This window comes from Tetrao urogallus, assembly GCF_951394365.1.
Source record: "Tetrao urogallus genome assembly, chromosome: 5".
NCBI classification, from domain to species: Eukaryota; Metazoa; Chordata; class Aves; order Galliformes; family Phasianidae; genus Tetrao; species Tetrao urogallus.
Window position 1 is genome coordinate 64,849,829 of NC_136818.1, and position 12,399 is coordinate 64,862,227.

The following is a 12,399-nucleotide window of genomic DNA, read 5'->3' on the forward strand; positions in this document are numbered from 1 at the left end:
CGGGGCTCCCAGGCGATGAGGCCGAGCACCTCGCACCGCATCCGTCCCAGCCGAGGCGCCCGCTGCAGAGTCGGGAGACACCGCCGCCGTTCGGGCTCACCCGGGCCGCACGGCAGCCACCTTTCCGGCTTCCGGACGGCGCCGCGCTCGGCTCCAAGCCTCCCCCCGAGCACCACCGACCCGCGCAGAGCAAGCGCCGCACAACCAAGAAGGAAAAGCGCCGGGCGCGCCGGAATCCGTGGGCCGGAAGCCGGAGCGGGCGACGGTAGCGCCGGGCCGGAAGCGGGGGCGCGTTTCTCAGCGACGACATGAGCGGGGCGCGGGAGGTGCTGTTCGCCCTGCTGCTGGCGGCTCAGCTCGCCGCCGGGGGTCCGCGCGAGGCGGCGGCTCCGCACCGAGCCTCTGCCGTCCGCGCAGTCCGCGGCGGCGCCTGGAGCCCCCTGCTCGTCGCCGGAGGTTTACCCGGCCGCCCGCCCGGCGCCGCTGGTTCGTCCCGCCTCGTCGGCGGCAGGTGGGCGGGGGCGGTGTCCCACCGCCGCGGGTTCCGGCCGGGCGGCGGAGCCGAGGGAGCTCTGGGCAGCCGCGGTGCAGCGCCGTTAGCGCCGTCGCCGCGTTTGTCGCGCGCCTCCCGGGACGCGGCTCGGTTCCGCGGCGGGTCCCAAAAAAGCTCTTGGCGCCGGTAGCGAACGGCCTGCATGAAACTGGGCTTGGGCACCTCGCCGTACGGCTTTTGGTGGAAAACGGGGGGCCTTAGGAAAGAAGGATTCGTATTCGACTGGAACTGGAAAAGCAATTTTGGAATGAAGGATGCTGTCAGAAGAAGGAAATTTCAGCTACTTGGACATAAAGAGCTGTGGGAAAACAACATGGGTTGTTGGGAGAGAACCTGGAGGAGCTGTAATATGTGGATGCTGAACTTCTTAACCGTTTATTGTTAAGCAGTGCCGGAATGTTTTCTAAATGTACAGAGTTGAGTGTAAATGTACATATGTGTATACATATGTACATTTACATATTACATATTACATATGAATGTACATATTACATATGAAATACATATGAATTACATATTACATATGAAATACATATGAATTACATATTACATATGAATGTAAATGTACATATGTGGAGTGTATCCACAGTTACTGCTGTGGGGGAGGCGGCCTTCTGAAATTGACCAATGCAAATTGTACAGTGACTTGTGTGAGCAGGTTAATGGTAATACTGTTGGTATTTAGTAAGGTTAAAAGTTAAATATTGCAAGAAAATACTATTTAATTGACTTCTGGTGGATGGGGGGGTTTGTTTGCAGGTCTGTGAATCAAGTGTGTGTGGAAAAATCACTCATATTCAGAGCTAATATTCCTTACCATACTGATATCATTGCTGTCTCTGATGGACCTGATCTGTTCTGTGTGCAGCTGGATGAACGTAAGTAACTTTTCTTTCTGTTAAGCTAATTCTAATATAGCCTCTGCATAAAGGATCTGAAACTTGTGTTATAGTTGTTACAGGAACTACAGCAGCCAAGATACTAATTAGTAAGACCATAGGAAATCATGATTCCGTCACCAAAGACAAAAAAAATAATTTTGCTCTTTTTAAGGGTGATGTCTCTCTGACTAAATGTAAAAGAGCCTGTATCAACCACTCGTGTGGTTGAGATACCTTAGTTTGCTACCCTTAGAGCAGAAAATAAATGTTGACATTCAAAATGTACTCCTGTTATACTTTTCAGAAGGTGGTTTCTGATCATGTCTTGCATTACTTTTTTCTCTTGCTTGTTTCCATACTTTCTTCTTCACTAGGATCCGTTTTTCTTGCTTTTGCAGTTTTTCTCAGTGCTCCTTTTTGCTGTCTAAAGGTAGAGTTTCACATTTGTCTTAATATGATGGACAGTGTGACTGCTCTCCACGTACCCGACAATTCGTCCTGACCTTGTGCCTCATGTCTAACAATCGTATGTATGTCTGGCTGAGTTAAGCAGTCAGGCTTGATCTAGCTTTTGAAGAAGAGACTGGTGCTGTCTTGTTTTCAGCTGGGATACAGATCATTTTCTTGCTAGTGGCTGATAGGGTGCTGTGTTTGGATATAAAGTGAAAATAATGTTAATAACAGGCTAGCATTTCAGTTGTTGGTTAACAGTGTTTACCTTGAGTCTTGGCTTTTTATGCTGCCTTGCTATCCAGCATTAGGAGGCTGGGAGTGCACTAGAAACTGAAGACAGCTGACCCAAATGACCTGAAGGGGTATTCCATACCATGTTGCATCATGCTGAACAGTAAAACTGGGGGAGAAGTTAGATAAATATAGTTAGCCAACTATTTATCTCAGCTAATGAGTTCTAAATTTCTCACAGTTCACTCTTTTCCGATTCTCTCCTCCATCTCACTGTGGGAAGGGGTGAGTGAATAGCTTTGTGGTGCTTGCTAGGCAAGCAAGTGGTAAGAAAGCTGTTCTAGTTACCTATTTTTGTAAAACTTATATGGAACTTACTATTCCTTGGGCATCTGAGCAGGTATGCTCTTTGCTGAGTAAAAAACTTGCTAGATGGCCAGGCTTAAAGAGTGGTAGTGAATAGAGTTAAATCCAGATAGCAACCAATCACTAGTGTGGTGTTCACCAGTGGGTCAGTATTGGGGCTGCCTTGTTTAATATCTTTATTGATTATCTGGACAAGAGGATTGAGTGCACTTTCAGTAAATGTGCAGATGACACCAAGTCAATCTGCTTGAGAGTAGGGAGACCCTACAGAGGGATCTGGATAGGCTGAACTGATGGTTTTGTTAAAGCTCATATAACTGGACTCAACCCAAGTGCCAGGTCTTGCGCTTCAGTCACAACATGCATTGCTACAGGCTTGGGCACAGTGGCTGGAAAGCTGTGTGGAGAAAAAGGATCTTGGGGTGTTAGTTGACAGAAAGCTGAACGTGAGCCAGCACCATGCTCCAGTGGCCAAGAAGGCTGATGGAATCCTGGCTTGCATCAGAAATAGTGCAGTCAGCAAAGCAGGGAGGGGATTGTCCCTCTGTCATCTTGAGTGCTTTATTCAGTTCTTGGCCCCTCACTAGAAAAAGGCATTGAGGCCGTGGTTCACGTCCAGAGAAGGGCAATGAAACTGTGAGGGGTTTGGAGCACAGGTCTTATGAGGAGTGGCTGAGGGAACTGGGACTGTGTAGTCTAGAGAAGAGGAGGTACACCTTATCACTCTGTACAACTCCCTAGAAGGAGGTAGTGAGGTAAGGGTCAGCCTCTTTTCCCAGGTAACAGCAATAGGATGACAGGCAATAGCTTCAAGTTGTGCCAGGGGAGGTTTGAGTTGGATATAAGGAAAACTGTCTTTTCCAAAAGAGTGGTGATGCATTAGAACAGGCTGCCCAGGGAGGTGGTGGAGTCACCATCCTTGGAGGTTTTCAAGAAGAGGGTAGATGCTGCACTGAGCTACATGGTCTAGTGTGGTCACAAGCATGGGTTTATGGTAGGTCATCTTTGTGGTCTTTCCAGCCTTAATAGTTCTATGATATTTTATGTCTGTCTCCGTGCCCCCTCCCCCCCCCCCAAAAAAAAAAGTGGTTTTACTAATGCTTTTTGTCAGATGTAAGAAAGCTTTTATTTGGTTGATGCTTTCTCTGTTTAAGGATTATCTACTTGGCCCTTGAACAGCAGAATTGCACAGAGAGCTTAATTTCCTTTAATTTTTTTTGTTCTTAAATCAACTGAATACCTAAGTCCTTTTTGGTACTAAACTACCTGTTGTGGGTATGATTTGGAATCTTCAATGTTTATGAAAGATGTTTTATTTGCATGCATTAGAAAGCATACTGGTTGAACAAGTCTATATGTTATATCATTAATCATTTGCTTTTTAGAGATGTAGTGTTTTAGCAGTAATAATTTAATATAGCATTGTAACAGTTCTGAATATCGATGGGCAAGGAAGATATCACTCTGAGATATGAGTAGGAGTTTGTCTTTTAAGGATGTCTATTCACTGTTTATACTTTAAAGTTTGTTCAACATTATTTTTAATCAATTTAATGTTCTTGCTGATTTCACATACTAATAGTGTTTTGACATAAAAATGTCAGATGAGTGTAACTTGGACACTTCACAAAACGGAGAGCACATATTAGGACAGTTGTCTTCAATAATTTTCATTATTTCACTAGATCACATTTGTATATTAACACGTTTTTCATGAAACATTACAAATTACTACTCATTATGTCATCTTGTTCATAGCTGGTATTACCCTGTGTAGGGAACCTGTTGGGTTACAGCATTAACTGGTGATTGAGCACCTGAAGTGGTGTACCTGGCCTTGGGAGCACAGGCAGATTGTTTGCAGCTGTGCTTCCCAAGAGACTAGAAGGGGTGGACCCAGGGTGGAGCTACCCTAGCTCATGTAATGGCTAGCTACTGAAGGAAGAATGTCTCTTGGACCTAGGCTGCTTCCTGGGAAGGAGTGCTGTATAGCCAGCGATCTCCTTCACCAGTTGAGTGAGTTCATCTCTTCTTTCTGTATGTGCCTATTGGCCTACCTTGTGATATGCTTAGTGAATACTTTGCTTGGTATCACCAAGAACCTGTCAGAAGCAATTTCTCTTCTTCATGAGTAGAGCACCCTGTTAGCAATTAATTGATACATGGCACTATATAGCTTATAACTATATAGCCAGAAATTAATGAAATCGTCACTTTTAAAATATTGGAATGTTTACTTTTCGTTAGAATTCTTTTCTAGTAATTTGAATGTTGATGGATTTTTTTTTTTCCCAACCCTTAGCAAAACTGAACTATTTCCAACAGCCAAGGTGCATCAAAGAATCTGATTTTCCGAAGCTCTTGAGGAAGCATGGCAGGCACTCTTTCTTAGTGCAATCACAAGTCCAGCCGTCGTTCTCTGCATTTTACCGAGTGAGTTGAGAGAAAATGCCAACCGGCTTGCAGGTATACCTTGGCTGTAGCTGTCTGTAATGAGACCTAATGAGAACAAATTCAAAGATCCTTTGTATTTTTCTACCTTTTAAACCATGTTATATTTCAGTTCTTTTCCTTACTGTGTAAAATGTTTCTAATTAGTGTTCTTCTATTTAAAAGTTTGTACAGCCCTTTAAACAAAACTGTGTGCAGAGGAGAAGTTCAGGTTTGCCTCTTTGCCCTGATGTCATCATCTTGAACTTGGTTTCTTACCATTCCACAGTAATGTTTCCAAATTGTCTTTTCAGGCTGGCGATCCAATCCTAATCTACTTTGATTCGTTATCTATACTGAGTGTGCTTAAACAGCCAGTAAAAATGGGAGTCAGTGGACTTTGTGTAGATGGAAATCCAGCTGGTTAGTAAAAGAAAAGGCATTTCTGAGCTTTATGTGCTTCTGTTTTCTCTTATTTGATGTCATCTCTTAACTCAGGCTTCCTGGAAAGTGAAAGCACAAGCTGTATTCGCATGTTCACAAACCTGAGCAGGAGCTGTGTCAGTGACCCTGCCCTAAATGCTGCCTCCTACTACCGTGACTTTGCAGTACTAAAGGTGCGTGTCTTATTTTTTTCCCTTTTGTTCAATGCTGTGTTTGCTTGACTTAGTGCTGTCATCCATTTCAACTTCATGTAACTTGGAAAAGGCTACTTGGTGTGTAGTATCCCCTGATCTTCTCAGTATGCCCTTCTTGCTAGAAATCCTGTTGAAAATGTCCCCGATCAGTGGTAAGCCATCACTTAAATGTGCTTTGTAATGATAAACTTCAGTTATTAGAAAGTACTTAGTGCATATAACAGCTATTTCATTGATATTTCATGTTTTATGGTTTAAGTACAACGCTTACATTTTAAATAGACCACTTACAAAAAATATTTTTACCTCTCTTCCATCAACTTGATCAAGAAAGTAAAGCATATTCTCAGGAAATAACGAAGGTTGTGGGGGTTTTTTTGTTTGGTTGTTTTTTTTTGTTTTTTTTTTTGGGTTACAGTATGTTTTCTGTGAAATCCCATCTAATCCCAGTTGTCGTATAAGCTTTATTTCACAGAATGATTGAAGTTTCTGTGCCTACTTGGTTACTGATGGCAAAACTTAATTTTTCCTCAAATAGATGCTATAGTAGGTACTTCATTCCACAAGGGAAAGCCCCAGGGACAGATAGAAGATGCTAGTAATATTTTCAGTTTGTTGACAGGGCCAGGAATAAATGCTGCCTTCTGTTCTTCTAAAAATAGAATCATAGAATCACCAAGGTTGGAAAAGACCTAAAAGATCATCCAGTCCAACCGTTCACCTATTCCCAATAGCTCCCACTAAACCATGTCCCTCAACACATTTGAAATGCAAATGTCTCTGATTCTTCTCTGGATTGGACTTTCAAAAATGCATTTTTTTAATAGTATATCTATAGTTTTTATCTATGGATGACAAGTTTTACACACCTTAAATAAGCCAAATGACTTTTGTCACTGAAATACCTAGGATGTATTTTGTTTGTCTTGTGATTTTACTTGCAAACTTGGAAAATCTGTTGGTTTCTGGTGCTGTATTTTCGGCTTGTTTTTTTTCCCTAGGTTCCAATCCATGACACCATTGCAGAGTCCATGAAGGTCAGTCTCTTTTGCCAGTGAAAGTAACTTCTGCTTCTGAAATTAAATATTGCGAATAGTAGACTTCGTAATAATACTCGTGGTTTGAGAACTTGAGAAGAGGAGGAACATTTGGTGTCAGAAGTAAGACTCCATGTAAGAAAGTTTCATGTTACAGACAAAAATACAGGGATATAAGGCAATGACCTTTTAAATGATTGAGCACAGATGGCATTAGAATCAGGGATTTGGCAAAAAGTCAAAGTGGCATCTGGAATAGAGTGGTCTGTTCCCAGATCACAGCTGCGGCAGGGAGGTAAATCTTGGTTGGAAAAGCAGTGGAAAAGAGTAAGACGTGCTCTTTTTAAACAGCTGTTACTCACTAATAACTTTATTCTCCAGGTAAGGATCAGCCCAATTGGACCACCTGGAGCTCCCTACATGGAAGATAACATGTGTAACAATGCTGTTTCTGAAGTATCTTGATCTTTTTATCTTAGTCTCAATGCTAACTTCAAGTTGTTACCCTATTACTTTGTCTCTGATTCTTCTCTGGATTGGACTTTCAGGTGATCTATGAGATAGAATTTAATGGTACCCATGGGATTCAGAGTGTGTCTGTCCGGTTCAAAGTGACCAGCATCTCTGGGAGCTCTGGACTCTCACTGCAGCAGCACTTCACTTTGCGTTTTTGGGTCAGTGTCCCAGTCTTTCCCAGCTTGTTGTCAAGTTTGTGTTCTGTGACTTTTGACCCAATTCTGTACGGAAGAGATGAGAATAGAGCAGTGCCATAGTGCTATGATAACACCATCTGCCGAAGAAAGTAGGAGATGCCTCTGCTCTTAAGTAAATTACACTAGTAGAATAAACTCTCTTTAAGTAAGCAACTTTGAAAGGACTGATTATTTTGATCTGGCTGGATTGGATTAGTTTGGTTTTGGTTGGTTTATGTTAAGTTACTTGTATTGGTTGTTTTTGGTGGGCAGAAGAGGAGAGAGAGGGTCAGGGTCATCAGCACAGTATCAGAATATATATATCAGAATATATAACTACCAGAAAGGAAAAGGTTGGAGCTAGTACTGTGTCTGAGATGTTCAGTGTTTGTGAACAAAATTGGTAGGTTTATTCCAGGTACTGAACTTTGTGCAGTGGGAATGAGATTTACTTTGGAGGGGGTCGACTGCTGGGAGGCAGTAATGTGTTCTGAAGTTTATAAACTTTCTCCTATAGAGACAATGCAAAGTTGGATAAACGGTGCCCCACAGGAGTTAATAAGTGTGCAGTGCAACCTTGCTGAATTTATTCTGTCAGAGTCTGTCTCCATAAAGTGATTTAGAGGTGGTGTCTCTAAGAATCTAGGTTTGTTCTGCAGATCATCTGTAGAATTGCCCAAAGTTATTTATTTGCTTCCTTAGACAGAAATGCTGAGCAACTGACTCTCAAAAATGCCCTGGCAGAGTCCGCACTTCAGGATAATGACATCTAGTCGGTTTGGATTGTTTGGGGTTTTTTGTTTCGTTGTCGTTGTTTGGTTTTGTTTACCTCCTGGACTACGAATTAGCTTGTCAGGTAAAAAAAAGACTGTTTGAAATCAAGCAGTGGAGGCTTCAGTAGCATATAATGTTCAGATATTCAGTCATTCAAAAAAAAAAAGGGTTAAGTCTACTTTTCCAAGAATGCAAGTTTACTCTCCTGGGATTAACAGATCTAATTAATACTCATGTTTTTCTCTTTTTTTTCTTTTTTCTTTTTTTTTTTTTAACATTCTTTCATGCTTTGTCCCTTTTCTTTGCCTCTTTGTAGACCAGGATGCTTTCTCATACACTGCCTAGAAGTGGAAACCCTGGTTATATCACTGGAGCACCACTACTGATTGCAAATGAAAGTGCAGTGCAGCACGTATCCTTTGTGCTGTGGTGTTTTCTGTCATTGGGCTTCTTGACTTCTGTTACTATGTTGCTTGGACCTCTGAGATTGCACCTTTGCCTGTGAGGGCATACTTCAGTATAACTTTGCAGCCTGCAATAAGCTTTTGGTTAGGGCTGAATTGTAGACCTGTGATAGTATAAAGGAGGAATGTGCAGTAAGAAGATTGTTAAATACAACTCGAGTGTCCTTTGTGATCTGCTTCTTGACACGCAGATTGTTAGATGAGCATTCTGCAGAGTGAGGGTGATGGCAGTTGCTCACAGTTTCTGAGACACACAGTACGATTTGGAAGCAATATGAGGACTGGCTGCAAACTCAGGTAAGAACATGATCTGTGGTCACCCTTTCACTCTTCCTGAAACGTCTAGGAGGCATGGAGTCATTTGGCACCTTTTTCTGTAGTTTTCATTCACTTCCATAGAGCCAAGGTCTTTAAGACCAAGACCTCTTTAAGGTCACCCATGGTTTTAATACAGATCTTTCATATGAAACCTAAGAAAACTAGACTGTTGGAGGGATGGTGAAATTCTAGAACAGTTTGAACGTGAGAGATGATCTAGGAAATCTTCAGGCTTTGGTCTGGCAACATGTTGCAGAGAAGAGTAAAGTTATTTGAAAAGTGAATTATAATAGAACCTTAAAAAAGGATTATTCTAATTTGGTTTATTATTTCGTTGGTGAAAGGTCAGGAAGTAATGTCAGGAAGACATTTCAGGTGAAATGTTGAAGAATATTGACAGCTTTTTAGCCATCATTGAGGTGGTAAGATGGCTAAAAAGTTGTCAGTATTCTTCGTGTTATCCTGCCATGTTGTTCACCCTTTTCTTTGCAGAAACAATTGAAAGTTGACTCATCAGAAGAACAGAAGAAATTCTTGTTGCTGAGGAAGGCTGTTGATGCCATCTGCTTCTGTCTTGGAAAGCCCTTTAGATAAAGCTGTTACTTTTTTTTCCTCATTCTAGGCTAACTCAAGTGGAAAAAAGTAATTGCAGTTACATCCAGCTAAAGTTATATGAGGCTTTTCAGGGGATGAACCAAGCAGAGGACCTTGCTATAATTGGTAGTGCTCATTCAAGCCAAGAAGAAGAGTGGGTGACCATTCTGATCCAGAACTGCAGTGTACAGGTAATATAAATGCAAGAAGACAATCTGAATATCTTTTTCATATCTTTGTTTCAGTTTGAGAGGTGTGAGTAATGTAAAAAAAAAAAAAAAAAAAATGAACCAGCTTGTTCATCAAGGCTAGTTTTATTTGTGTGGTAATCCACTGGCTTTCAGGAGTCTTAATACTCATAAATGCTCATATTTATTAGTGTTCATATCGTTAGGATATTTACTAAACAACAGAAAACTGATAGATTTAATCTCTCTTGATTCCTTGTAATGGTATTTAAATAGCCAAGAAGAGTTTAATGCTTAATCTGGTGTTGTACTGGTTAATTTTCTGACTGTGTTCTAAAATTAATACAAGCTGTTTATTCCAGTCATGATTCCTTTACTTTCCAAAAATGATGCTTCCGTTACCATCTTTTCTGATTTTTTTTTTTTGATGTTTCTAGTGATATATAAATATTGCCAAACTAAAGCTAAGAGCTTGCAATCCAAGTGCTTGTTGGGGAGGCAAATTTTGTTTTAATAATTATTCATCTATTAGAAGGTGTCCTCATAGAAGGCAAAATCCAGGTGATAGAGGTGAGATAAATTCTGTCTGGAAATTAGATGACAGTGAGATGGATACAGCTCTAAAACAGGCAGCTGACCTGACAAGAAGTTATGGGGTTAGTCCTGAAGTGATTGAGATTCTGAGACTTTTGCTACCTGAAGTATTGAGTTTTGATCATAATGGTCCTTTTTAACATTGAAATTACTGTATTAAGATGTTTGGGTTACGTTTTATTTTCAGACTGAGAATTGCAGTTCCTGTTGCATGATTCCTGTGACTCTGGATATACAGATATTGTGGACTAAGATGGGTCTCCTGTCCAACCCACAATCTCAAATATTGGGTGTACGGTACTTTTATCAGTGTCAATCCCTAAAGGTATGGGATTTCAAGTATTTCAAATCCTTCTCTCATATAGCAGTATGAAATGGATTCACAGATTATTTAAGAACCAAGGTATCAAGTGGTCTTGATTTTGAGGAGTTGATCTACCAAGTTTTAGAAGTGGTTTGGCTACAGTGGCAAGAGTTTGATTTAACTGATCTGTAGAGGAAGCTGGTTTTATGGCTTTGCTGATTAATGTTCACAGTCAGTTGTACAGGTAGAAGAGGTACTTTCTTTTCAATCACAAGCCACTTCAAATTAAGGAGTCAAAACCTTAAATTAAGTTCAGTGTAAAGTAAGAGTTATAAAAGTTCAGTAGCTGTGTATGTCTTGTCCCTTAAAACCTTGTGGAGCACACAAGCTGTTTCAAGAGTCCATTACAGAACTTACCTTGGAGATGCATCTTTTGCATTAGGCATGCTGAATTCTTTCTACTTTACATTTTGTTACAGTCCCTAAGCACAAGCTTGGTGCCTTTGACAACTGTTGTTACCTTCACTGAAATGACGGAATGGCCAGAACCTCCACGTGGCCTGCCCAAAGTACACTGGAAACTCCCATTTGACTTTTTTTTTCCATTCAAGATGGTGCTGAATATTGAAAGAAGTTACAGAGATGATTTGACTGCCTACTTTGTTGTGATTCTAATATTGTCTAGTATTCTCTGCTGTTGAAGAGAATCAAATAGATGAAACCTGTATAAATTCACTTACTGAACTTTAAGTGCATTTGTGGTGTGATCCAGATTGTGAACTGTTCATCAGATTTTTATACTGTCCATCTTATGTGCTTTCTGTTGATGGATTAATGCACTTGATTAGTTTCTGTCCCATGTCTTCTCATTCTCCTGTTCTCCATATACACAATCTTTAAACCTCTTTGAAGTGAAATTCTTAAAGGAAGGGGTAATTGAGAGATGTTGCAAGAATGAGGAGCAGGAAGGAGGAAGTTAAAATGAACTTGTTTCCAGAAACCGAGTGCTCTCAGGGAATGTAGAGAGAGGACTGGAGTTAAGACTTATATGTTGGATCATAGACTGGTTTGGGTTGGAAGAGACCCTAAAGAACTAGATCTTGCTGCAGGCAGGAACACCTCCTTCTAGACCAAGTTGCTCACAGCCCCATCCAGCCTGGCCTTGAATACTCCCAGGGAGGGAGTATCCACATTCTCCTTGGTCAACCCGTTCCAGTGTTTCACCACCTTCACAATACTGAATTTCTTCCTGATATCTAGTCTAAATCGACCCTCTTCCAGTTGAAAGCCACTTCCCCTTGTCCTGTTGCTATATGCTCCTACACTAAATCCCTCCCTAGCTTTTCCGTAGGCACCTTTTGGGCCGCTAGAAGGTCTCCCTGCTGCCTTCTCTTCTGCAGCCTGAAGAGCCCCATGTCTCTCAGCCCGGCCTTGCAGGCAGGTGCTGCAGCCCTCGGATCATCTTCGTGGTCCTCCTCTGGACCCGCTCCAGCAGCTCCAGTCCTCCTTGTGTTGGGGGCCCAGAACTGGACGCAGTGCTCCAGGTGGGGTCTCCCGAGAGCAGAGCAGAGGGGCAGAATCACCTCCCTCGCCCTGCTGGTCACCCTTCTCTTGATGCAGCCCGGGATGCAGTTGGCCTTCACGAGCCAGCGGTGTGCGCTCACAGCCCAGTTGAATATTTCATCGAGTTTTACTCAGAGTCAGATGGAATTGGAGGCGGTCCGTTCCGCCGGGAGGAGCCGCGAGCATCCCGGGCGCTGGGTCAGGCGCCGTGCGACCGGCGCGAGCCGCCGGGCTCTGCGGAAGTGAAGCCGCCGCCTTCCTGCCGCCGTCCTGCCGCCGTCTCCCTCCTCGGGCTCGACTGCTGTCGGGCCGCCGGGGT

At 42.4% G+C, this 12,399-nt stretch overlaps 1 protein-coding gene across 1 annotated transcript; it reads left to right on the forward strand.

Moving 5' to 3' along the window:
- Positions 1-308: 308 nt before the first annotated feature.
- TCTN3 (tectonic family member 3) lies at positions 309-11,218 on the forward strand (the record flags this gene model as incomplete). Its single annotated transcript, XM_079535957.1, has 13 exons — positions 309-511; positions 1,313-1,431; positions 4,787-4,917; positions 5,229-5,337; positions 5,413-5,531; positions 6,554-6,589; positions 6,971-7,045; positions 7,138-7,263; positions 8,372-8,467; positions 8,719-8,816; positions 9,460-9,622; positions 10,401-10,538; positions 10,997-11,218. The coding sequence occupies 13 exons, from the start codon at positions 309-311 to the stop codon at positions 11,216-11,218; spliced, it is 1,635 nt and encodes a 544-aa protein (XP_079392083.1).
- Between the last annotated feature and the right edge of the window lie 1,181 nt (positions 11,219-12,399).